Genomic DNA, 27,994 nt, shown 5'->3' with positions numbered 1-27,994 from the left:
AGATACCAGCTGTCGATTTGTGTCCGAGATTTTGTGAAATCTTTATATCTTTTAGTTTTTGGTCCTTTTATTATATAATTGTTAAAATCATGTCTGAAAAGAATCATACTTCGCGATTGTCCGCTTACAAAAACGCCGGTATCGGAACTACTGTAAGTATAAACTTTCTTTGTTAACACCTTTGTTCTGCATTGTATCAAAAAACTCGTAATAATTTTAATAATATCCTACAATTTCAAGTTTTATACTGTCTGTAGGTATATGTTTAATTTATTACTCGCATAGGCATGTTACTTTGCATATTATAACAGATTTTTGTTACAAAAAGTTATATTTAGACTCGGGAAACTAGAGGGTAGTGAAAAAATCATATAATTTATATATGAAAATTGCACTAATCAAAATATCTAAATTGTAAATATGTAACTTTTTTGCAATAATGCAATCATTTATTGCTGGATTATATATTTTTATGTAAGATAGCAAACCGTCTAGCTTATTTGGAATTACTGTTAGTTTTACTTTGCCTATGAAGTCAATGGCTTTTGGTTTGAATACCGGTGTAAGGGCATTCATTTACATAAAGTTGCAAATTATTTGTTCATTTAGATATCAATATTTTCTATGTAAGTATTTATCTATTTTTAGTGGCTTTATAATAATAGCGATATTAGTGATTAACAAGTATGGGACTAAGGCATGCACATATTGCGGTGTCCCTCTTGCCAATCGCTAAATTAGGAATGCTCTGTTAAGAGCATTCCTAACTAACTGGTGTTAACCAGAAAATCGTTGAAATTTTATTGAGTGTATAAGATTATAAACAAATAAATACATGAACATTTCTTAAACAAGTTGATTTTATACACTTCAACTAAGGGTTAGTTGCACCAAACTGTATTTGTTAAAGCGTTCACTAAATTTATTTGTATGGAGAGTTTCATACTAAACTGTTGCGGCACGCTGGCTGACGTTGATCAGTCTGTCAAATACGGATGGTACAACTGGCACTAAGTGTAGTTTTTGGGTTACATGAGTTTTATAAAACTGTTGTGAATATTTAATAATAGCCTTCCAGCCTAATCGGTAGTGACTCCGCCTATAAAGCAGGAGTTTCTGGGTTTGAATCTAAGGCATTTATTTCTGTGTTCGGGGCAAATATTTGTTCCTGAGATGTATGTTATATATGTATTTACTATTTATCTATATAAGTATGTATGACATCACCTAGTACCCAATGTACCCATACTACAAGCTTTGCTTAGTTTGGGACTTATTTAGTCAATGTTTGTAAGCTCTGGTAAGATTTACCCCTAATATGGTAATATTAGCTTTTGCCCGCGACTTCGTCTGCGTGGAATTAGTGAGCAGCTAAAGTATAGCGCCTGGATAATGCTAATAGCAATCATTCAATTTGTGCATTGCTTACTTCAATTATTAGGCAATTCATTAACTCTTTCAATTCTACCGCCCTTTGCACTCTCTGCAGGGATGATTTCCGACATAAAAACTAAACTATCCTATGTCCTTCCCCGGGACTCAAACTATCTTTATGTCATTATGTCAAATTTCAACTAAATTGGTTCAGCGGGTTAAGCGTGAAGAGGTAGCAGACAGACACACTTTCGCATTTATAATATTAGTATGGATATGTGGGAAACACTGAAAGTATCTAGATTAAACAAAAACGGCAGTAGTTACATATGTAGTAATTTTTGTAACTTGTTGGCTGAGACCACAATGAAATTCGTATAAAAATAAAATTAAAACATGCATTTTTTTGGCCCTTTGCCCTTCGCATTAGCATACTGGCAACACTAGTAGTAGTACTGGTGTGTGGGTCGTATGTCAAAAGTAACTTTCACTACCTACTTAGTGAATTTGTGCTTGTCTATTTTTACTAATAGGTAACAAAAAAAAATGGATGAGGTATGTTTTCCTTCTTGATATATTAAAATTTAAAGTAAGAAAATAAAGACCCCCCCTGTGGAAAGTCAAAATGCATGTTATTTGTATAGATGTTAAAAAATAATCAATGTTTATTTGTAATAAAACCTTCCATGCTCACGCGCATAGGTAAATCCTTTTTAGACTCTTTTGATAGTTTTTTTAGTAGGTACATTATGTGTGTATTATGGAGTCAAAAACTAGTTCTTCTTTGTTATTTTTTTACTTATCATAAAAGTGATTTAACACATCCAGTGCCAGCGCGAGCTAAGCGCCACAAGCGTAGCCGATAACACGGGAAAAACCGTATGTAGCGAAAAGCGCCTACGAACAGTGAACTCCCCTAGCGAGTCGCTGGCAGTCCTCGACAACGCCCACCAATACGTCATCGAAACGGGAAGAAAGCTGACAGTAAACTCTTTGCGGCTCTGTCACTCTTGCGTATTCGAGGGATAGAGAGAAAGATAGTCGAAACTTTTGTAATAAAAATAATAATGGTTGTTCTTCATCCATTATTAGGAATTAGGGTGTCATCCATAAATTACGCCACACGAATTTTAGATAAGGCTTGTGGGTACGTATTTAATTAATATATTTCCTCAGGACCTCCGTCGCAAGCGCGCCGAGCTTAGCGTAGCGCTCCGCAAGCAGGCCAGAGATGAGCAGCTTCTTAAACGCAGAGCCCTGTCTCCGGAGGCCAAGGATGAAGATCTTCAGCCGGTTGAGAAGCTCCCAAGCCCGGCTGACATTGTCAAAGGTGGGTTATAGCAAGCTAGGGATGAGCAGTCCCTTGAATGCATAGTCCTGTCTCCGGAGGCCAAGTATGAGGCTCTTCAGCCGGTTGAGAAACTTCCTAGCCCAGCTGACATTGTCAAAGGTGGGTTATAGCAAGCTAGGGATGAGCAGCCCCTTGAATGCATAGTCCTGTCTCCGGAGGCCAAGGATGAAGATCTTCAGCCGGTTGAGAAGCTCCCAAGCCCGGCTGACATTGTCAAAGGTAAGTGTTTAAAGCTGTCTCCAAATCACCAAGAGAACATAGTCACAAAGTTATAGGTAAGTATATAGGCAGAAGGTCCCTTGTAGGCCGGAGATCAGTTCCTCAACTGCAGGGCCCTGTCTCCAGAAGCCAAGGATGAAGATCTTCAGCCAGTTGAGTAACTTCCCAGCCCGGTTGACATTGTCAAAGGTAATAGTCTAAAGCTGTCTCCTAATCACCAAGCGAACATAGCCACGAAGTTATAGGTAAGTATATAGGCAGAAGGTCTCTTGTAGACCAGAGATCAGTTCCTCAAACGCAGAGCCCTCTCCAGAGGCCAAGGATGAGGACCTTCGGCCGGTTGAGAAACTCCTGAGTCCGGCTGACATTGTCAAAGGTAACAAGCTGTCTCTGAATCACCAAAAGAACATAGCCACAAAGTTATAAGTATATAGTTAGAAGGTCTCTTGTGGGCCTGTCTGTCTCCGGAGGCCAAGGATGAGGATCTTCAGCCAGTTGAGAAGCACTTAAGCCCAACAGACATTGTCAAATAGGTTCCCTATAGGGATGATGGCACATGTTGAATTTTATAACAAAATCTATTAAAATAGATAGCAAACGAGCAATTTATCACAATAACGTGGATATTAAAATAAAATGTTGAAAAATTACAAAAATACAGGACCTGAAAGTTTCAAAATTTAAGTTTTTTTTTAACTTCCAAAAACGATAAAAGTAAGGGTGCCATTCGATTCCTTACATTTCATCCAAAAAGATATCGTATGGCAACTATATACATAAAAGCAATATTTCACCGACTAAAACGCAATTTTCTTGTTTTGTCCATACTACAAGATGGGCTCCCAGAGACCTTGAGGTCACGTTCCCTTATCGTTTTGTTTAGGGCGTTTCGCGAGTGAAGTGCGACTGTCGGCCTTTGACTACAATTTCTGACTTTTGTCTTACTTTAATGCAACGGGTCCCATATAGACATTTGATCCTAAAAACAAACCCGATCGATTGATACCATAAATGAAAATTAGTCATGTAGCCTATTGTGGCTTGGCCCGACTCTAATACACTTGTTATTCGCAGGCCTCAAGTCTTCAGACCTGCCCCTGCAGACATCATCAGCTCGGGCAGCCCGCCGCGTCCTGTCCCGGGAACAGAACCCGCCCATCACATCCATGGTCTCGGCCGGGGTCATACCGCCCCTAGTGGCCGCGCTGGAGAGAGACGACTGGTGAGTAGAGGGCGACGCGCAGGTGACACCCGCCGCGTCCTGTCCCGGGAACAGAACCCGCCCATCACATCCATGGTCTCGGCCGGGGTCATACCGCCCCTAGTGGCCGCGCTGGAGAGAGACGACTGGTGAGTAGAGGGCGACGCGCAGGTGACACCCGCCGCGTCCTGTCCCGGGAACAGAACCCGCCCATCACATCCATGGTCTCGGCCGGGGTCATACCGCCCCTAGTGGCCGCGCTGGAGAGAGACGACTGGTGAGTAGAGGGCGACGCGCAGGTGACACCCGCCGCGTCCTGTCCCGGGAACAGAACCCGCCCATCACATCCATGGTCTCGGCCGGGGTCATACCGCCCCTAGTGGCCGCGCTGGAGAGATACGACTGGTGAGTAGAGGGCGACGCGCAGGTGACACCTGTGGAGTAAGCATCCGTGGACCAATAATTGCTAGATTTATGCTTTGCAGCCAATGTGAAAAAATTTCTAACACCAAAAATTGGCAAAAAATTGACAAAACAAATTGACGTAAGAATAGTCAAAATCGGCCCATGCGTTCGCTCTCTAGAGTGTCTAGGGACACATAGGGACAAACATACATCACTACATAGTATAAAACAAAGTCGCTTCCCGCTGTCTGTCCCTATGTACGCTTAGATCTTGAAAACTACGCAACGGATTTTGATGCGGGTTTTTTTAATAGATAGTGATTCAAGAGGAAGGTTTGTGTATAATTTGTTAACCCGTGCGAAGCCGGGGCGGGTCGCTAGTACATTAATAAATAAACATATTGTCCTCCATTGCGTTGCGGGGTCGGGTAAAAAAAAAAAACTTCATTGTTCACTCTTTTGGATGTATATATACAAATACAAATACAAATAATTTATTGAGAAAAGTATAGTACAGTGGTTGCTCTTAAAGACTAAGAATTTATAAAGACAAGTGATTTACAAATGCCTGAACTAGGATTCCCTGTGTTTCAGGCAGCGAAGGACAATATTAACTATTTATTAATTATTCACTTAATTATAAACTATAAGTAGTACACAATATAAGTCTTATTACCTAAACAAAAAAGTAGGTTCTTAAGTATTAAATATCAGAATACAGTAGGCAGTAGGTAATCATTTTACGACTATTAGTAAGTTGTCTGTATCATCGTACGTCATTTTTAGGGTTCCGTAGCCAAATGGCAAAAAACGGAACCCTTATAGATTCGTCATGTCTGTCTGTCTGTCTGTCCGTCTGTCTGTCCGTCCGTATGTCACAGCCACTTTTCTCCGAAACTATAAGAACTATACTGTTGAAACTTGGTAAGTAGATGTATTCTGTGAACCGCATTAAGATTTTCACACAAAAATAGAAAACAAACAATACATTTTTGGGGTTCCCCATACTTCGAACTGAAACTCAAAAATTTTTTTTTCATCAAACCCATACGTGTGGGGTATCTATGGATAGGTCTTCAAAAATGATATTGAGGTTTCTAATATCATTTTTTTCTAAACTGGATAGTTTGCGCGAGAGACACTTCCAAAGTGGTAAAATGTGTGTCCCCCCCCCTGTAACTTCTAAAATAAGAGAATGATAAAACTAAAAAAAATATATGATGTACATTACCATGTAAACTTCCACCGAAAATTGGTTTGAACGAGATCTAGTAAGTAGTTTTTTTTTATACGTCATAAATCGCCTAAATACGGAACCCTTCATGGGCGAGTCCGACTCGCACTTGGCCGCTTTTTTTTTGAAAGGCGCGTCGTAGAGTATTCTTGCAACAAGCATAGCTAAGTGGGTATAAGTCTAGTGTTGCATTTAACCTGTTGTACAAAAATGGGCCCAAAAAGACAAAGAATCTAGATGAAAATACGTATTTTCTTTGTACGGTTTGCATGCATATAATATCTTTGCGCCTTTTATTTCTATAATCAGTGTTGAAAGGAGTTCTGGCGATATATGATATATGATGTGTGATATATGTAGGAAGGTACAGTTGCCATCAGATATATCGGAGCGGCCAAGGTGTTCACAATATCTGAACAAGCACGCTACCGCTTTGACAATAGAGGCGTGCTCAGATATATGTGAGCACCTTGGCCGCTCCGATATATCTGACGGCGAATGTACTTAATTTTGGAATAACCGGTGTTTTTCTTCCAGTGTGGATTTGCAATTTGAAGCGGCCTGGGCCCTAACCAATATCGCGTCTGGTACGCATGACCATACTATGGCCGTTATTGAGGTAAGTTCAAAATCTGCATAGCTATTTAGATTAAATCAGTTTAAGCTGATAGGTAAAGTGGTAGTTCGAATTATACACAAGCGAAGAGGTGGGTGCAGGCAGGCGTGGCTCACTCCGCGATTTCGTCGCGTCGCTACAAGTACACGCGGCCCACACCAATGTTGGTGTCTAGCCATAGTAGTTGCCGCGCACCGCTACGGAACGGACGCCTGCTCGCGCTTGCGCCACCTAGCGGTCATATCTGTCGTAACAGACGCGTTTTGTTAGAGTGAATTTTCTGTACCTAGTAGTATTATTTATTCTGTGCTGATAGGTAAAAATAGCTCACTGGAAGGAAGCTGGGTATATTTCGAATAAAGACTGGGTGGGTCACGTCTGCCGCATGCATCCAGATAGGTGGGCTAGTATAGCCACCAAGTGGATACTGTAATGTTTAGTAATAAAACATTGGTTTATTTTAACACTGAGTCTGTATTAATTTTAAAATAAGTTTTACACAAATGCGATAAAACGACATCTAGTTAAATCTAGCTCCTAGTAATATCTGCTAAGGCGAACCTCTAAGTTACACAGTTCATTTTAATTTTACAGCGTCTGTACTTAATAAATGTCGGTCGCTGTCACTGTCACTTCCATATGCATTGGGTCATTATAAACGGTCTGTAGTTGCGTTCTGTTACAAGCATACATTACGGATACCGCAAAAGAAGCGCGGACGGGACAGGCCCAGACAGAGATGGCGAGACGACTTAGACACCTTCATAAGTAACTGGCCGGAAACACACACACACACACACACACACACACTCACACATTATATATACAGGATGGATTTTCTTTTTGGGTCAGTGAGGGCAGCTACCAGATCCCGTGCTGCTACGAGAAAACGGTCTAAGAAGACCTTCCCTCGATTTCAAATTAATGAAGATTGGCTTTTACAGATTTTGGAAAAAAAATACAGGGTGCGAGAAAAAGGTCATTTTTGACAAACTTTTTTTTTGATGCCAATCGATCCCATTCCTATTAAGGATCAAAAGCTTGTATGGAACCAAAAAAAAATTTCCTGCTAGAAAAGCCACAAATCGAGGAAAACTTTCCCCATACAATTTGTATGAAAATGAAAACTTGTATTTTTCACATGCTGTTTTTGTATGCCAATCGATTCCATTCCTATCCAGTATCAATAATTTCCTAGGGGTCAACTTACGGTAATGTACTAAAAAGCCACAAATTAATAAAAACTTTTTCCATACATTTACTATGGAGAAAACGTGAAATTTAATTCACATTTTTCTATCTGGCCAATCAGTCCTGTTACATTTAAGGACCATAATACTGTATGAAGACATTGCTGTAGGACTGATGGGCGAGCGATGCGTCGAGACAGCTTTTTTTTTTTAACCTTATATATTTATTATATAAATATTTATTTAACCTTTTCCCATAATAATTAACCGTCGGAGGCTGTATTAACTTCCCCTCGCGTACCCTCCTCGTGTTGTATTTGTTAAATGCTGGCCGTTTATGCTCTTCTAAGTAATTCTCTTATGTACAGTTAAAATTTTACAAAGTGGGAATAACTCGCTATAATCATTACACGTTTTTTTTATTTTCTGTATTTTTATTTGCTGTATTTATAAGCCTTAGCTCGCTCTCGGGCGTCCGCCGCTGCCCCGGCATTTCTGCTGGTTGCTTGAATGTAGGACGCTGCCAACGTGTCGGCGCAGGTAGCGTCACACACCAGCGCGCGGCCCATTCTCCATGGGATTAAGAGCCAACAGGAGCTAAGATTTAAATATTATAGGTAAATATACCCGTCTCGCTAACGGAAGCGGCTCCTAAAACTAGGACAAGGCGAAAAATACTGCGTAAAAATCTCAAAAAATCGAGGTTTCGTACTCGACTGTTTCCTCCTCCAAAACTTAACCAATTGTAACCAAATTTGGAAATCTAAATGATTATGACATTATCTGTGTCGGACCGTTTTGCTTTTTTGACTAATTGATATCAGTTTTGAATAGCACGCCTCTCATTGCGGCATAGTCAATTAGGCCATTTTGGCCATTTTTGAAGGGCTCTAGCGCCTTAAAAAACAAAAATATCAAAAAAAGCAAAACGGTCCGACACAGATATTGACAATATTAATCTGTGTTGAAAAAATCATTGCTCTAGCTTCAAACCCCACGGAGGAAACAGTCGAGTACGTTTGTATGGAGAAATGACCACTCCTGTTGGCTCTTAACGACATCCCGTCCGGGCGCCTGCCATCGTCCCGCGCGATCCGGGGCTCCAGAGCTGCGGGGACGCCGGCACTGACAAGAGCCCTTCTAAGGATGTCGTTGAGGGCAGCGTGGCGAGACAGGCGTTTATATACATATACGGGGTGCTTCCTGTAACAGGAGCAATAAATTAAACTGTAGGCTGTACTCCTCAAACTGACCAACATTTGTTCAGCAACTTTTGAAAATAACTCAGGTTTTCATTTTTATTACACTTTAAAGTTTATTCTAAGACGCAATGCATTGCAAATTTTGTTATGTTTAAAGCGTGACAAGCAACGTCAAACACACTGATGTCAGCGTACATTGAAGGCAATATTTATTTTGTATAAAAAACAGGAAGTCTAAAGAATTCATAATTTTTAAAAGTTGCCGAACAAATGTTGGTCAGTTTGAGGAGTACAGCCTACAGTTTAATTTATTGCTCCTGTTACAGGAAGCACTCTGTATAAACAAACACTCGTATACATGCAGTTCACAAATAAAAATAATATATATGTTAAAAGAAGCATCTGTAAGTTTCAGTGTAACTCTCTGTACAATTTGTACCTACCAATATATAGATTTTTTTTTATATTGTCCCTAGGGCGGCGCCATCCCTAAGCTGGTGAGCCTCCTGGCCCGCGGGGGCTCCGTGGGCGAGCAGAGCGCCTGGGCGCTGGGCAACATCGCGGGCGACGGACCCGCGCCGCGGGACGCCGTGCTGCGCGCCGGAGCCCTGCCCGCGCTGCTGCCCAGCATGGCGCCCGGAGCCCCGCCCAGCACGCTCCGGACCGCGGTGTGGACCTACAGCAACTTCTGCAGGTGAGATATAACCGCGCCGGAGCCCTGCCCGCGCTGCTGCCCAGCATGGCGCCCGGAGCCCCGCCCAGCACGCTCCGGACCGCGGTGTGGACCTACAGCAACTTGTGCAGGTGAGATATAACCGCGCCGGAGCCCTGCCCGCGCTGCTGCCCAGCATGGCGCCCGGAGCCCCGCCCAGCACGCTCCGGACCGCGGTGTGGACCTACAGCAACTTGTGCAGGTGAGATATAACCGCGCCGGAGCCCTGCCCGCGCTGCTGCCCAGCATGGCGCCCGGAGCCCCGCCCAGCACGCTCCGGACCGCGGTGTGGACCTACAGCAACTTGTGCAGGTGAGATATAACCGCGCCGGAGCCCTGCCCGCGCTGCTGCCCAGCATGGCGCCCGGAGCCCCGCCCAGCACGCTCCGGACCGCGGTGTGGACCTACAGCAACTTGTGCAGGTGAGATATAACCGCGCCGGAGCCCTGCCCGCGCTGCTGCCCAGCATGGCGCCCGGAGCCCCGCCCAGCACGCTCCGGACCGCGGTGTGGACCTACAGCAACTTGTGCAGGTGAGATATAACCGCGCCGGAGCCCTGCCCGCGCTGCTGCCCAGCATGGCGCCCGGAGCCCCGCCCAGCACGCTCCGGACCGCGGTGTGGACCTACAGCAACTTGTGCAGGTGAGATATAACCGCGCCGGAGCCCTGCCCGCGCTGCTGCCCAGCATGGCGCCCGGAGCCCCGCCCAGCACGCTCCGGACCGCGGTGTGGACCTACAGCAACTTCTGCAGGTGAGATATAACCGCGCCGGAGCCCTGCCCGCGCTGCTGCCCAGCATGGCGCCCGGAGCCCCGCCCAGCACGCTCCGGACCGCGGTGTGGACCTACAGCAACTTCTGCAGGTATATTATACTATAGTTCGTTTTTAGGGTTTCCGTACCCAAAGGGTAAAAAACCGGCCAAGTGCGAGTCGGACTCGCGCACGGAGAGTTCCGCACCATCAACAAAAAATAGAGCAAAACCACAGAATAACTAATAGTACTACCGTACAAAAAATTCACTCCTTCACAAAAGTCAGGTTTAGGTATAAAATTACACCTATATCGCCGCCTGCAAGCAAAATTGAAACTTATAACCGCGCACGAACCGTGAATCTCCTTTGCGCGCCGCAGTTTTATGACCAAGCTGTGAGTGTCGGCACGGGGTTATCACTTGACAAGTTTTTATACCTAAAGTCTATTTTTTTATTCGGTAGACTAAAATGACATTTCATAGTATGAAATGACACATGATGTTCATACTATGAAATGTCATTTTAGTCTACCGAATAAAAAAATAGACTTTATACCCACCGATTTATTATTTTTAAGATAAATATGTAGGAATTACAAGCTTTGATTATGTAAACATACATTTTTTATCCGGAGATAGTATGTCTGATTCTCACGGAAGTAAGTTTCGAAGCCATTGTGTATTTTCAATTTTGCGCGAGCGCCTCGTGACACGACTATCGTGCACGCCGAGCGGCAGCCCACTGCCATACGCCTGTCCGATGGGCGCGCCGGCCAAATGTACCTAAACTGCGGAGTGACACCCCCCTGCTTGCGGCGCGCTGCCTGGAGATGCGTTGCATAGGCGAAACTCTGGCGCCAGCATCGCGCTTTCTGGTTGGCCACTGACCTCGCCGTGCATGTTGGCATCCTGGAGCTGCAGGGCTGCGTTCCCACACATCATTGGTTGGCTTGAAGGTGGCGGTGCTGCCAACAGCGCTGAAGCTTTGGATTCCTCCGAAAACGGTGCCGTCATATTACGGCCGCTATATAGCGTTGACTGACGTCACTAGAACGTTGTCTATGTAAACAAGATGGCGCGGTTTCCTAGACGGCGTTACGTTACGTTGATTGTCAACGTAACGTAAGATGACGGCCGTCATGACGGTGTCGATAGTTTCGTGAACGTTTTATTAGATAGCGGTGACGCCATTTTGAATAAATGACACGAGATTTGAATAAATGATTCCGTACTACGATTATTTTCCTCTTCTGATGATATTTCATCCTCCAAGTAAATTATAGATGATCAAGCAAATCTTGTCAGTAGGAAAAGGCGCGAAATTCAAATTTTCTATGGGACGTTATCCCATCGCGCCTACATTTTTCAAATTTGCCGCTTTGACCTTGGTGGATGACGGTGTGTTATGACGCCGTGGTACTTTCCACATGTCGCCACCGTAAAGACGGCCGTCTTTTGCGGCCGCTATATGACGGCCGTCATATGACGGCACCGTTTTCGGAGGAATCCAAAGCTTAACAGCATGTCAAGGCAATTTTGAACACCTCGCCCGCTCAGCAACTTCTGCTGCTAACTATACTCTAAAAGGGTGTTATACACTATTGTTTCTACAAATGTAATATTGTTGCAGGAACAAAAACCCGCTGGTGGCATTTGAGCTGGTCGCCCCGGCTCTACGCTTCGTCTCGGATCTACTGGAAATACAAGATACTGACGTGTTAGGTGAGATTTTAGTTTTACTGCGAAAACTTTATACTGTGGTGTAGTATATACTTAGTACGTAAGCATTGCATATAAAAACATGTATCTTGCCCAATTAGATCAGAATAAATCATGATCTTCATCGAAGCTGTTGTTTGATTAACGCCGTCCGTACATGGCGACCCTGCCTTTTAAGGCAGCGGTGTCGTTCCGCGAGTGCAAGGTTGAATTAAGGCGACAGTAGAGGTGGGTAAATTTTCAGATTCTGTCAATTTACCCCATTTCACACACAAGCGCACTTCACGCACACTACCTCACTTTACTGGGACAGGTCATTGACCCATCAAGTTTTTTTTAAAATAGCGTTTTGAGTTTAGTGGCCTCCTTTTAGGAAAAGCGTTCCATTGAAAGAAAAAAGAGAAACAATACATTTAATCTTGCTTTCCTTGTCTGTTCATGTCACACGTGACGTATTTAAATTCTAATAATTCATTTGGTTGTTGATAATTTTCTACATTATGGCTTTGTCGAGATACGCGTTTTCTAAAGTTAAACCGAATAAAACCAGATGTCATTAAGTCAGATGTAAAATGTTATTTACTACTCTATACGGTTATTCATAAGGCGAAAAATCAATTCAATTAGAAATTTAAATAAATAAAGTTTCGGCAGGGTGGAAATTTATTTAAGGCGGACAAAATAAAATTTAATAATATATGTCGGCTGATGTACCCCTAAGATCTTTACAGATTTATTTGTACGAGTATCGTATATTCGCTATTTATTTTGCTATTAAATTTATAATATTAAAATAAATAATTAAATATTATACTGGCATTCCACCGCTATTATTTCAGTGCTGAACTGATTATCTTCGATCGTAGCCTTGATGATGTAGTTGTACTTACACTTACACTTACGGCGGTAGGAGCGGCAATGAACCCCGCGCAGCGTAGAACGAGAGGTGCGTTGGGGTAAGTGCATATACATATAATTCTTCGTGCGTCTGTCTGTCTGTCCGTCCGTCTGTCACAGTCTATTTTCTCCGAAACTACTGGACCAATTCAGTTGAAATTTGGCACACATATGTAAATTTGGCACACTAATGTAAATTTGTGACCCAAAGATGGACGTGTAACGTAAATAAAATTTATTTTAGAGAATTTGAAATACGGCAGCCATTTTGGAGGGGGGGGGGGGGTAAATGAAAAAATTAAAAAATAATGTTTTTTAAACTATATAGTGTTATATATCAAATAAAAGAGCTCATTGTAAGAATCTCAAATAATTTTTTTTTTATGATTTTAGGATTAATAGTTCAGCAGTTATTCATGAAAATAGGCAAAAAATGATCATTCTCCGCCCACCTTCTCCGAAACTCCTGAATCTAAAATTTTGAAAAAAATACACAAAGTAGTTCTTTACCTATATATGTCAGGAAAATCTATAAGAAATGTGCAGTCAAGCGTGAGACGGACTTAATATACGGAACCCTTGGAATGCGAGTCCGACTCGCACTTGTTTTTGTTTAGCTCTTATTAGGTTTAAGGAGTTTTATGAGTGAAAAAAGAAGTTTTTTGTTTTATGTGCCCGCGTTATTGCCGATCGATTGAGTTTTAAACGATAATTAGACAAAAAAACTTGTTTTTCACACAACGAATGTAGATCCCCATGACACTTCTTCCAAGTCGCCTTTGGATAGGCTTAATTTTAAAAATCATTGAAATAATGTTCTATATCATACTTGCAAAAAAAATCTAAAAATAATTTACTTGACCAATGCTTATTATTAGTAAATATCTTATAATTTAATATCTGATATATCACACGATACAAAAAATGGCCGCAAAGTTAAAAGTTCATTTATTTACGTTACTAGTCCATCTTTGGATCACCGACTCTTTGTCATATGTGACAAATGTGTACCAAATTTCAATTGAATTAGTCTATTAGGGGCAGACACACGAGTGATCTTAAAAGGGATTTTTTTCTTGAATGATTTGTATGCACTTACCCCAACGCACCTCACGTTCCACGCGGCGCAGCGTAATCAGTAAGTACCTAATAATTAGTGTCCGACCGAAACACAAATTTCTGTATATATAAATATTGTTGTCCTACTTGCTCCCCAACTTTTGGTCTTTGTCACATAGTTTAGTTTCATAATACGAAGTACTATTTCGTATGTTTCGGCCAGGCCGAAAGATTCGGCCGTTTTTTGGCCGAAACCGAAACTACGGCCGAAACATGATTTTATGGCCGAAACTGGCCGAAACCGAATCTTCGATCGGACACTACTAATAATCACAATGGTCTTAAGTACCACAGACCCTACTGTCGCTTAAGTCCTTTATGACAATCTCTGCCTATTAGAACTTATAAAAAAAAAAGAAACCGAGTAATTATATCCAACTACCGAACCTGCTTACAAATTTTCTCGAGATATTTGAGAAATGTGATATGCAAAGGAGAACATTCGAACAAACGAAAGTATTTTTGCCCAAGCTGAAACGGAGACCTTCGCCTACGCTCGGCCAGTGATGGTTTAGGTACAGTCAGCTGCAGGCATAGAAGATTGTATGCAGGGGTGGTACCTTTTCTCTGCAGCTGACTGTACACCTATAAAAAATAGTTGTACCTGCTGCAATTTTATACCGGTACCGTACTTTATATTTCAACAGGTATAGTACCTTCAAAACGAAGCGGTATTGATAAATAATAACGGTACCGTACCGCCTATAAATAATAATAATAATTCAGCCTATATACAGGGTGGTCCAAACCTTGACGTCCAAAAATTTTTGTTTAGATTCCTCACGTCGTGGGCTATCGGAATATACCCCATGTATGTTAGCCGATTTTTCGTAGTTATCGAGTTATGATTTTTTTTTACTTTTAACTTTTCTTATGAAATTCCGGGGTTCCCATACAGAGTGGCTAAAAAATAACTGCATTTCCGTTGCCAGGGAGGTTTTGGGATTATACTGAGTAACTTTTACAATGGGGCCAACCCCGAAACCGCGAAAAAAAATTACCCTTCCATAGAAAATGGACTAGCCAAAATGTATAAAAAACCAATTTTTTTTTCGCGATTTCGGGGTTGGTCCAATAATAAAAGTTGCTCAGTATAATCCCAACACCTCCCTGGCAACGGAATGCAGTTATTTTTCAGCCACTCTGTATGGGAACCCCGGAATTTCATAGGAAAAATTAAAAGTTTAAAAAATCATAACTTGAAAACTACGAAAAATCGGCTAACATACATATGGGGTACATTCTGATAGCCCACGATTTTTGGACGTCAAGGTTTGGACCACCCTGTATAGACAATAATCTCAACGCTAGCCCAATGCGGATTGGGGACTTCACACACAGCTTTGAATTTCTTCGCAAATGTATCCACTACGAGTATGCAGGTTTCCTCACGATGTTTCCTCCTTCACCGAAAAGCTAGTGGTAAATATCAAATGATATTTCGTACATATGAGTTTTTCCTTACCGCTTATACCGTAAAGAAATAATGCAGTCTCTGCTTTGCACGATTATTGTGTGGACATATTTCTTATAATCACCGAAACATACATACCTCTACGCACAGAATGTCATTGAAATAAAACATTGTTTTTTATAGTAAATTTATATAACATTCGATTTATACACATAACAATAAGCAGGCCGGGCCGCAGCGATATTGGCCTGTAAGCTTCATCTCGGTCTCCAAATCCGCAAAACTCGCTGGTACTAAATGCTGATCTTGCCGTTATTAATTATCTTGATTCTTGAAGATTATCAGAACAGCACGTTACGTAATCGCATACATAGACGGAACGAACGTCAACAAAGTAGGTGTAGACACTGCAAGTCTTTAGGTATTAAACGAATTACGCTTCGTATTAATAGATGAGTAATATTTAAATGATCATATAATATTCTCTAACATAAATACAAGATTACAATTAATTGACATCAAAAGTCATTGACGTACAGAAGTCATATACATTTTTATAATGACGCAAAATTGATACCAGCATAATGAAAATCAATCCCAATCAGTAAAACGAGTCTTTAAACTTTTTTTCATTTTAAGCGGGTTTTGAAGGAACAAGTTACTTAAATTCGATTGTAATCGTATTGTTTTAGGATAATTTACTGCTGTTTTCGACCGTTACGACCCGTAAATAACAACAACTCACATTTAAAATTTGTCTCGAGCTCGACGTGATTATATTTATTTACCCTATTTTATGAAATACAATTTATCTACTGGTATACATTTTCGTATGCGTATATGATGAAATGTCTATAATAATGTCAAAAACGAGCTACGACGACGTACACGTCTGCTTCGATGCAAGGCCAACGGCCATCTGACTCGAAGAAGAGTTTTGAGTGATGTCGTCAATGTATGGAAATTATACGAAAGTTTACATTTGGGATTGAATTTCTGTGTTGTATTTGTGAGTAAAAATATAAGTAGATAATAATTTGGTAGTTTAGTCATCTAGCCTTCAAAATCCCACAACAACTCAATTACTGTCAAAGACAAAACTGTAATGCGTCTTGCTCAAACGGAACTCCATATTTTGATTTTTGGACAGTTTTAGTGTTGATTTGTAGAGAATTACAGCAAATAAAAAATATTATGGCGTGAAGATCCGGTACACGGCTTCTTCGTGAACAGATTTACGTATAATTTAATGCAGTTATTAATCATTCATTGAACAAATTGATTGCACAAAGTGAGGTCTAAATCGAAAACGTCATATACCGTCCCCTTAAGATGTGAGGACTAAATAAACGAACACTATGTGAACTATCGTTAAAATCAAACAACAGCTTCGATGCTGAATGAATTGCTTTTTTTTGCTTTTTTTTCTCTTCTGCATTAAGACCTCTTCATTCCTATACCATATAATATTAGTATAATATAATAAAATAACATGTAAGATCATATAAATACCGATCACTCAACACATAAGTTGGAACCGTAGAATTACAACGCATTTCCGTTTCCTATTTTATTTAGTTTCTTAATCTTATATTTATATAACTTTAAGTTTACACATGTGGTGTGTGCCTATAATTAGCTGTGCAATAAACTTAAGACACCTATCGAATGTATCTATACCTAACCCGACCTATTAAATAAAATAAAAATAAAATAAAATACATTAAAGGTGTTCTACCAATGGGATTGGCCGGTCGAAGTATTTAACAGATGGCGCCAGCATAGCTTGCCCTGTCAGACCCTAGAAAGTGTCAAATTTTTGCTTTTTTTTTTGGGATTCTACGCCCTGGATGCCAGCCCTTTTGGCTGAAATTGGCCGGAAAACATTTACTTTCTTTTTAAATCTACTTATTATTTTCTAACTTAGTATGAAATAAAAATGTTGTACCCAGTACAAGCAATCCTAGGAAGCACTTTCTATCGAACCGCGTCGTACGTGAGTGGAATAAGTTACCAGAAACAGTGATATGTGCTCCTTCAGTGAACAGTTTTAAAAACAGACTTGACAAACACTTAAAACAACAAAAAATGAACATTAATCGTTAAAAAAAACAAGTGCAGTGATATACACGCATCAGCTTTCAGCTGCTAGTGTATTAAACAATATAATATAATATAATAATAAAATGTTCGTAAATCATCCTTAGCCCACGCCGACGTTTTTAAAATGTAAATCTATTTATTAATATATAAATTTAAAACGAAAACAATTGTTTTCCGGCCAAACATTGTCTATGTACATATAGTTTTAAAAGTATATGTGACAGGCCACCTCTTTGTTTCATATTTGTCTATTGCAAAACTTATCTAGTGACCTATGTATTCCTTCGCCGTCTGTCGTTCAAAAGCATGTTAAGTAGAAGATGTAATGTTGTAAAAAGATGTGTCCCGCCGAGTTTGTTGCCGGTCCCATATTGGGATACCCTCCTCCAATTGAGGGGGGGATTTCAATCTTTTCGGGGCAGAGGTGTAGGGTTGGAGCCGGTGTAGCTTTATTTGACGTTCATAAGCACATTGTAATATGCCTACTTAAATAAACTATCTTTATCTTATCTTAAAGGTTAATTTAACATAACTATTCACAGCGGACGCGTGTTGGGCCATCTCGTACCTGACGGACGGGCCCAACGAGCGCATCGAGGAGGTCCAGATGACCCCCAACCTGCTGCAGCGCGTCGTCAGACTGCTGGAACATAAGTCCGCCGCCGTCAAGACGCCGGCGCTCAGGGCCGCCGGGAATATGCTCACCGGCTCCGATGATCAGGTATTGCTATCACATCACTATACCTTAAAATATGGGGGTTTTCAGAAAAAACGGTACCGTTTACTTTTTTTTTTCGAAAAACCATCAACTTTTGGGTTATTTAGACTGGGATTCACGAGTACTATTGAATGATACCATAGAGAAAAAAATACATAGAGTGCTCACTCAATACATCAGTTTTAGTACCAAAAAGACTATTAGCATCTAGTATCGAGTAGCGGAACTATCAGTACTGCTACATGACAATAGATGTAGCAGTACTGATAGTTCCGCTACTCGATGCTAGATGTAGACACTGAAATTAATAGTCTGAACTGATGTATGGAGTGAGCACTCTTGTCTTACTATATTTCTCTATGATGAGACAGAAAAAACGTGTTCCCAGTTTTTCATACAAATTTTGGGTGTCAGTTTTGTAACGGTCCATACAAAATGCACGTAAAATGCGTTAGAAACTGTAATTTTTTTTAGAACACATTTTTTTTTAAATCGATAGAATCACGAGGATTCTAAGTAGAAATAACCCAAAAGTTGATGGATTTTTTGAAAAAAAGTAAATGGTACACTTTTAAGTGAAAATGCCCATAAGACAAAGTCCCCCGCCGCGTCTTATCTGTTTGTGTGTACGTATGTTCGCGATAAACTCAAAAACTACTGAACGGATTTTCATGCGGTTTTCACCTATGGATTTAGTTATTCTCGAGGAAGGTTTGTGTATAATTTGTTAACCCATGCGAAGCCGAACCCGGTGTCTAGTAGCGGTACTGATAGTTCCACTAATTGACGTTAGATGTCGCCTACGAAATAACTCGCGTTTTAATAAGAAAACTGATGTATGGAGTTACCACTTTTTCTTTACTATATTTCTCTATGCTTAAGGTAAATTTGGTTTCAGACTGACCGTTGCCTGGATGCTGGATGTATCGGCTACCTGCTGAACCTGCTGGACTGTGGCAAGTCCTCGCTGGTCAAGGAGGCGGCCTGGGCGGCCAGCAACATCCTAGCCGGCACACAGGTACATTGTTCATGTATCGGCTACCTGCTGAACCTGCTGGGCTGCGGCAAGTCCTCGCTGGTCAAGGAGGCCTGGCTAGCCGGCACACAGGTACATTGTTCATGTATCGGCTACCTGCTGAATCTGCTGGGCTGTGGCAAGTCCTCGCTGGTCAAGGAGGCCTGGCTAGCCGGCACACAGGTACATTGTTTATGTATCGGCTACCTGTTGAACCTGCTGGGCTGTGGCAAGTCCTCGCTGGTCAAGGAGGCCTGGCTAGCCGGCACACAGGTACATTGTTTATGTATCGGCTACCTGTTGAACCTGCTGGGCTGTGGCAAGTCCTCGCTGGTCAAGGAGGCCTGGCTAGCCGGCACACAGGTACATTGTTTATGTATCGGCTACCTGTTGAACCTGCTGGGCTGTGGCAAGTCCTCGCTGGTCAAGGAGGCCTGGCTAGCCGGCACACAGGTACATTGTTTATGTATCGGCTACCTGTTGAACCTGCTGGGCTGTGGCAAGTCCTCGCTGGTCAAGGAGGCCTGGCTAGCCGGCACACAGGTACATTGTTTATGTATCGGCTACCTGTTGAACCTGCTGGGCTGTGGCAAGTCCTCGCTGGTCAAGGAGGCCTGGCTAGCCGGCACACAGGTACATTGTTTATGTATCGGCTACCTGTTGAACCTGCTGGGCTGTGGCAAGTCCTCGCTGGTCAAGGAGGCCTGGCTAGCCGGCACACAGGTACATTGTTTATGTATCGGCTACCTGTTGAACCTGCTGGGCTGTGGCAAGTCCTCGCTGGTCAAGGAGGCCTGGCTAGCCGGCACACAGGTACATTGTTTATGTATCGGCTACCTGTTGAACCTGCTGGGCTGTGGCAAGTCCTCGCTGGTCAAGGAGGCCTGGCTAGCCGGCACACAGGTACATTGTTTATGTATCGGCTACCTGCTGAACCTGCTGGGCTGTGCCCGTAGCCCGTGCCCATAGTTTACCTAGTTCTCAAAAACCGTACTGATTTGAAAAGTCGTCTGTCTGTCTGTCACCAGACTGCATCTCACATGAACGTTGATATCTAGACAGTTACTAAAAACAGAATAAAATTATTATTTAAGAGGGACTCCCATACAACAAACGTGTTTTTAGGGTTCCGTACCCAAAGGGTAAAAACGGGACCCTATTACTAAGACTCCGCTGTCCGTCCGTCTGACAGTTGAAATTTTCACAGATGATGTATTTCTGTTGCCGCTATAACAACAAATACTAAAAACAGAATAAAATAAAGATTTAAGTGGGGCTCCCATACAACAAACGTGATTTTTGACCGAAGTTAAGCAACGTCGGGCGGGGTCAGTACTTGGATGGGTGACCGTTTTATTGCTTGTTGTGATGGTGCGGAACCCTCCGTGCGCGAGTCCGACTCGCACTTGGCCGGTTTTTTATGCTATTTTTTGCGTAATGGTACGGAACCCTTTGTGCGCGAGTCCGACACGCACAGAGCCGGTTTTTTTTCACATGATTTCACATTTCACATATATTATTTGTATCTACATTTTTGGAATTCACGGGCCTATAAAATAAATCCTGATCTTTTGATAGGCTTGTGTGGAGATATAGATCCAACACGTAGAGGCCCTCTGGAGAGGTTTAATTAATGTCATGCATATATATCTTATACCTTTAAACGAGCAATTCTTGTTTATTTATTTATTTACAATACAATACAATACAAATACTCTTTATTGCTCTCTTTTTACATATATATATTTCGGGGATCTCGGAAACGGCTCTAACGATTTCGATGAAATTTGCTATATGGGGGTTTTCGGGGGCGAAAAATCGATCTAGCTAGGTCTTATCTCTGGAAAAACGTGCATTTTTGATTTTTTATATGTTTTCCGAGCAAAGCTCGGTCTCCCAGAAACCAGATATTTATTATTATAATGTTGCAGATTCAAATCCAGCGAGCGATCGACCAGGGCATGCTTCCGAAACTAATTCATGTGCTAGCGCATGAAGACGCCAAGTAAGTGCATTTAGTACAAGCAAAGGGAATAGGGAGTATTACTGCAATGTTTTGCCGCCAGAGTGCAGCACTAGCGACATAAGTATACCATAGAGTAACTTATACACACTGCACCTTAAACAGTTTTTGACAAGTTTTCACAGACAATAAAATATGACATTGATACATCAAGGCGGTTTGTTTACAAAGGGCCTACCGGGAAACGCGAAATCGAAACTCTACTATCTGCCTCTTTATCGCTCGAATATGCAAGAGTGATAGAGAGGTTAGATAACAAAATTTCGACTCTCTCGTTTGCGGTTACTGTAAGGTAAATTATGCAGTCACAGTACATTTACTGCCATCTTTCGACAGAACATTAAAACTGTTAGAACGCCATTTGACTTTGATCCTTATTCTTTCACTGATATGTGTCCATATGTTAATGTCAAAAATTAACGCCATCTACTCGACACTAGGCCAAAGGTACGGTGCAATCTTTTTGAGCGATGGCGCCATACCTTTGGCGTACTGTCGAGTAGATGGCGTTAATTTTTGATACACACAGTTCTAATTTTCACAGATACCTAATGTATTTCTGTTGCCGCTATAACAACAAATACTAAAAACAATAAAATTAATATTGAAGTGGGGCTCCCATACAACAAACGTGATTTTTTTTCCAATTTTTTTGCGTAATGGTACGGAACCCTTCGTGCGCGAGTCCGACTCGTACTTAGCCGGTTTTTTTTAAATAGTTATCTATCAAGAATTTTAACAACGTGACTATAGCTGGTCAACCAAACCTTGTCAGTAAAAAACCGGCCAAGTGCGAGTCGGACTCGCGCACGGAGGGTTCCGCACCATCAACAAAAAATAGAGCAAAACAAGCAAAAAAACGGTCACCCATCCAAGTACTGACCCCGCCCGACGTTGCTTAACTTCGGTCAAAAATCATGTTTGTTGTATGGGAGCCCCACTTAAATCTTTATTTTATTCTGTTTTTAGTATTTGTTGTTATAGCGGCAACAGAAATACATCATCTGTGAAAATTTCAACTGTCTAACTATCACGGTTCGTGAGATACAGCCTGGTGACAGACGGATGGACGGACAGCGGAGTCTTAGTAATAGCGTCCCGTTTTTACCCTTTGGGTACGGAACCCTAACAATGAAATTGTATCATTTATTTCAGTTTAACATTGCTAACGTAATGAAATGTCCAGTCAAAAAAAACCCTGGACGTACTCGGGATTAAACTATATAACACATTGAATGATGATATAAAGCAAACACCAACTGATAAGATGTTTGTTAGGAAACTAAAGGCTATATTAATACAATTAGCTTGTTATAAAATTGATGATTTTTTCTCCGACTACAAGTCATTGGCCCAATCATAAATTAGGAAATAAAAACTGACGTTATTTAATAACATGTTACTTAAGTTAAATTAAGTTTAAAGTGTTTACAACTTTGTATAATATCATAATGTACCTACTATGACGTGTAAATAACTATTTACCAATAAATCATTATTCATTAATGTTTCCCAGATGTCAGAAAGAGGCGGCCTGGGCCATCACCAACCTCTGCCTCGGCGGGAGCCCCGCGCAGCTCGACGCGCTCATATCTGCGGGGTTCCTGGAGCGCTACTGCGGCCTGCTGGCCGCCGCCGACCACCGCGCCGTCACGGTAGTCCTAGACGGACTCACTAATCTCATGCAGGTATATATAGCTGGTCAACCAAATCTTGTCAGTAAAAAAAGGCGCGAAATTCAAATTTTCTATGGGACGATATCCCTTCCCGCCTACATTTTTCAAATTTGCCGCCTTTTTCTACTGTCAAGATCTGGTTGACCAAGTATAGCTACTAGTGATGGGTAGGACACCTGCTGCTAGCGACCTGTTCACTCGAAACCCAAACACGCGCACAAGAGGACACTACCTTAAACTAGTAACAACAAAGCATAAAACAAATATCGGGAAAAACTTTATTGCAAATCGTATAGTAAATGCTTGGAACAAATTACCCTCTGAAGTTGTGAACTCTACAAGTGTGAATCAATTTAAAAATAGACTCGACAAACTATCAAAACAGTGAAATCGTGCTAAGTGAACTATGATTTAGACGCACCAGCATCAGCTGCCTGTCTAAAATGAAATAATAAATAATAATAATAATAACATACATTTAAAATGAGTTTGTATGAGTACCTCATTTTCTAAAATGAGGTGTTACAATGTCTTACTTCAAATGAGGTGAGGTACTAGCATATTTTTAGCGTCGACTATTCCATTAATTCCAACGGCGACAAAAATATTTAATGTATATACATATTTATGTATTCATCACTTCCTTTATAAATAAATAAATAGTAACATTTAATTGGAGTGCAATTCTGGAGGTTAAGAATAGAACTTTTAGGAGAAAGATAATTTTAGAATCAAGTAAAATGAATAGAGGAGTGAAGTAAGACATTTTTGCGGTACGAAGTACTGCGACAAATTAACAAAATGAGTGGTACAAATGAGGTGCCTCACGAGTGAGCGACTCAACACTAATAGCTACTGACACACACACACACACACACACACACACGCACGCACGCACGTGTGAGATACGTAGTATAAAAACAAAGATCACACATTTTCACGAAATAGTCCACTTTTGCTAAGCTAATACGTATATCGAAATAATAAGTTAGAACTGCTGTTTAATTACACAACTACCCTCCATGTATATTTCTTGGCCATAACTGTCAGAACATTAGTAACGTAAATAAAGTATCTTATAATACTAAGTCATGATATTAAATTCGTATTAATTTGCGATTTATTATTCTATAATAAATTAAATTAAAATGTAGCAAATACATTTGTTAAATTGAATTATTATGATAACCGGATGTGCAGGAAACATCTTACTTGTTATTCCTACCAAGAAGTGGTGGAAGGGGTAAGTCTAATCAAATATAAGCGGGTGTCTGACAGTTGTGGCTCACTTTTGAGTTGGAGAGCTAACGACAAGGAACCAAGTTAAGTGTCCATTTTATATTTTTATTATGTGTGATTTTATTATTATTATTATTTATAAAGCAGGCAGGCAGTTAAATAACTGATAATGCCTGTATCCAGAGTCATCAACAGAGTTTTCAGTGTTGAGTAGAATTTGCGTTGTGCTTATCTAATTATCTAAGTTCTTGAACTCATTGACACTTTGGGCCGATACTACGTCTTCTGGGAGTTTTATTCCAAGATTTGACCACTCTGTTGCTAAAGAAGTGTCTATGAGGATTATTGTAGGACCTGCGAGACACCAGCTGGTACTAATGACCTCTCAGACGGTTGTTATTATTGCGTTCTAGCATCTTATGGAAGTCTTTGAGATCATAGTGTTGGGTTAGTATTTTATGTCTCGATCAGATCTCCACGCTCTCTACGCTCCTTCAAGGCTCCTTATATACTTAGGGCATACTGAAAATTCCTGGACCAGTTAGAAAAAATAAGCCGTCTCTTACATCAAAATCCAGAAACTTTCAGTGTGGCCCACTTAGCTACTGACAAAAGGTAATTTATCTCATACAATTTCCATTTCGGGAGGAAACGGTTTCGACTAACTAAATCTTGACGTATCACCTTGATTTTGATATCGATCGTTTCAGCATAATATATTCTAGGTTTATAGGTTTCGCTTGATTTACTTTTTGTATTTTCTTTTTTTGAAAAAAAAAAAAAAAAGGAAAACCTATAAACCTAGTTTTTCATTGTGTCAATAAAATACATAAAAATCATGGAGAATGGAAAATATTTAGGTGGAAGTGGAAAACCGAAAATGTATTTTCATGCGGTTTTCTAATTTGTTAACCTTTTCGACGCCGTGTCAAACACAAAAGCTGTCACTCAGACGCCACATCATTGAAGTGTCAAAACTGAAATTGAACTTTATGCATATGCACGTAGGTCGATGTTGCTTTGTGGTCTGTGACCGATTAATCGGTCTTTGGCGTTGAACCTACGGTGCGGATATATCGGTCATTGGCGTCCAAAAGGTTAAGGTTTACCCGTGCGAAGCCGGGGCGGGTCGCTAGTATTCAATAATATTCATTGCTTACTCTACTCGCATGGTTTATATTAGAGATGCCCCGAATAGTGGGTTTGGCCGAATACCGAATATTCGGCCACTCTCTCGGCCGAATACCGAATATTCGGCATGAGATGCGAACATTGTGAGTCACAATTATTATGAGAACTGTTCGCCAACAAAGCACAACGTTTGCTAAGATATATTTTTTGTAAAACAGTACTAATAGAGTCAATCAAATCACACCCATGATAAAAATAAAATATGTCATAATCAACAAATGCTTAAAAAACAGGGTCTTCCTGTTTAACTGCAACTTTCCAATAATACTTTTTTAATATTAAATATATACTTGGTCAACCAGATCTTGACAGTAGAAAAAGGCGGCAAATTTGAAAAATGTAGGCGCGAAGGGATATCGTCCCATAGAAAATTTGAATTACTCGCCTTTTTTTACTGTCAAGATTTGGTTGACCAGCTATATCTAATTTTTTGTATTTTCTTTTTGTAATTTTTCTTTTCCGTTAGCGGCAACAGATATTCGGTATTCGGCCGAATAGTAGGCAACATTCGGCCGAATACCGAATATTCGGCAAAGTGCCCGAATACCGAATAGTTGCCGAATATTCATGACATCTCTAGTTTATATGTATATAGTATATGTATATAGTTTATACGTTGTCCGAACGTCTGGACTGCCACCTCACGAAATACTGGGTAGAGGTGGTGATAGGCAGGGCTAAATAATCCATTTTGCCCCGTGTTCCTCTCTGCACGCAGTAATATCATCGAGAAATATAATAAGACAAGAGTGCTCACTCCATACATCAGTTCTGACTATTAATTACAGTGTCTACATCTAGCATCGAGTAGCGGAACTATCAGTACTGCTACATCTATTGTCAAGTAGCAGTACTGGTAGTTCCGCTACTCGATGTTAGATGCTAATAGTCTTTTTGGTACTAAAACTGATGTATGGAGTGAGCACTCTATGTATTTTTTTCTCTATGGTAATATTAAGGTAGTAAATAGTCAATAGTTATAAGTGTTTTTATGTAAGTACTAACATAGGATGTAAGTTTTTCTGGTTAACTAATAAAAATATGGATCTCATGGTCTGAAATAAACAAATTTTATTTATTTGACGGCCGGTCTGGCCTAGTGGGTAGTGACCCTGCCTGTGAAGCCGCGGTCCTGGGTTCGAATCCCAGTAAGGGCATTTATTTGTGTGATGAGCACAGATATTTGTTCCTGAGTCATGGTTGTTTTCTATGTATTTAAGTATTTGTATATTATATATATCGTTGTCTGAGTACCCACAACACAAGCCTTCGTGAGCTTACTGTGGGGCTTAGTCAATTAGTGTAAAAAGTGTCCTATAATATTTATTTATTTATTTTTATTTATAAGTGTTATTTCGTTTAATCAGGCGGCCGAGAAGTATGGGCAGGTGGAACCACTATGCATCAAGTTGGAGGAAATTGGCGCGCTGGACAAGATCGAGGCTCTACAGACTCACGAGAACGAATCGGTATGCACACACTATACTTTTTCACACCACCTATTCGGAAAAGAGCTTTTTCTTCCCTGCTAGGAGGGATCAAAGTGGCACTTTTCTGTTCTAGCACACTATTTTTACATTTATTTGCACATTATTTTTTTAGCGTAAATAATCTGTTTAAGCATCAGATTGTGTCAACACTAAGATTTTTTTATTTTCCTCATAGTTCATGTGAAAAGCAGTATGTGTCACACGGTATCAAAATTATTTCGTCTCGGGCGTTAACACTTGAATCCCTCATTACGCTCAGGATTCTACTATTGTAGAATCCATCGCTTCATTCAGGATTCAATGTACGCCCTTGACGGAAATATATCATTTTGATCCCTTGTAACACAAACTACTATTGTTACCTTGGAGGATACAACTAAATGGAGTAGCCATTAACAGGCTTTCCCCTCTGTCGAAAATAGGCGGCCAACGGTCATACACAACGTATGGACTGACGTTTATCTGACATGGCTATTTTTACGTTACGCATACATTTGACGTTCCCCTCCCCCGCAAAAATCGGCAGACTGTTTTGTACAGAAAATTACAGACATGGCGTCTCCGTTTGATTATATCCTCCAAGATTGTTACCGTAAAATGTGCCTACTATTCTCCAAAATTTGATATTTTATTTTCTAACTCCTTAAGAATCGATTTAATCAGTTCTGGACATCGGATGATGGTAGCTTGACATAGGAGGAAACGGGGTCATTCGAAGCATGATTTTTGAATGATTTTAGGGGGGGGGGGGTCAAATTAATCGTCAAAAATAGATGATTGATGACGTAATTTATATGAACAGCCCGGTCCGGGGATCTCGGGAACGGCTCTAACGATTTCGATGAAATTTGCCATATGGGGGTTTTCGGGGGCGAAAAATCGGTCTAGCTAGGTTTTATCTCTGTGAAAACGCGCATTTTTGAGTCTTTGTATGTTGTCTCCCAGATATTTTATTTATAAATCTCATATTTCAGGTTTACAAGAAAACGCTGCACATACTGGACACGTACTTCGCCGACAACGAGGACCAGAACGCTGCGCCGGAGCAGACCACCGGAGAATACCAGTTCGGCACCAGCCAGCCCAACAACATCGACTTTTAGGCCCCTATGCATCTAGGCCCCTAGGCCTCTG

The 27,994-nt window shown here is 40.9% G+C and overlaps 1 protein-coding gene across 1 annotated transcript; it reads left to right on the top strand.

The window, feature by feature from the left end:
* The first annotated feature begins 4 nt into the window (after positions 1-4).
* LOC134660523 (importin subunit alpha-1-like) lies at positions 5-27,963 on the top strand. Its single transcript, XM_063516297.1, has 12 exons — positions 5-152; positions 2,551-2,704; positions 4,019-4,166; positions 6,322-6,403; positions 9,269-9,486; positions 11,887-11,978; positions 18,051-18,229; positions 19,125-19,244; positions 21,173-21,246; positions 22,781-22,952; positions 26,738-26,839; positions 27,835-27,963. Exons 1-12 carry the CDS (start codon positions 90-92, stop codon positions 27,961-27,963), a joined length of 1,533 nt encoding a protein of 510 aa, XP_063372367.1. The 5' UTR covers positions 5-89.
* The last annotated feature ends 31 nt before the right edge of the window (positions 27,964-27,994 follow it).

The sequence above is a fragment of the Cydia amplana genome, chromosome 27 (assembly GCF_948474715.1).
Source record: "Cydia amplana chromosome 27, ilCydAmpl1.1, whole genome shotgun sequence".
Classification (NCBI taxonomy): Eukaryota; Metazoa; Arthropoda; class Insecta; order Lepidoptera; family Tortricidae; genus Cydia; species Cydia amplana.
Note: the sequence above shows the minus strand (reverse complement) of the source record. Positions and strands in the feature narration are given on the sequence as shown.

Bases quoted from the DNA above. Each gene is read 5' to 3' on its own strand.
- LOC134660523 (XM_063516297.1), top strand. From the start codon at position 90: ATGTCTGAAAAGAATCATACTTCGCGATTGTCCGCTTACAAAAACGCC. The intron at 153-2,550 runs GTAAGTATAAAC...ATATTTCCTCAG, and splicing joins ACGCCGGTATCGGAACTACT to GACCTCCGTCGCAAGCGCGC. The intron at 9,487-11,886 runs GTGAGATATAAC...ATATTGTTGCAG, and splicing joins ACCTACAGCAACTTCTGCAG to GAACAAAAACCCGCTGGTGG.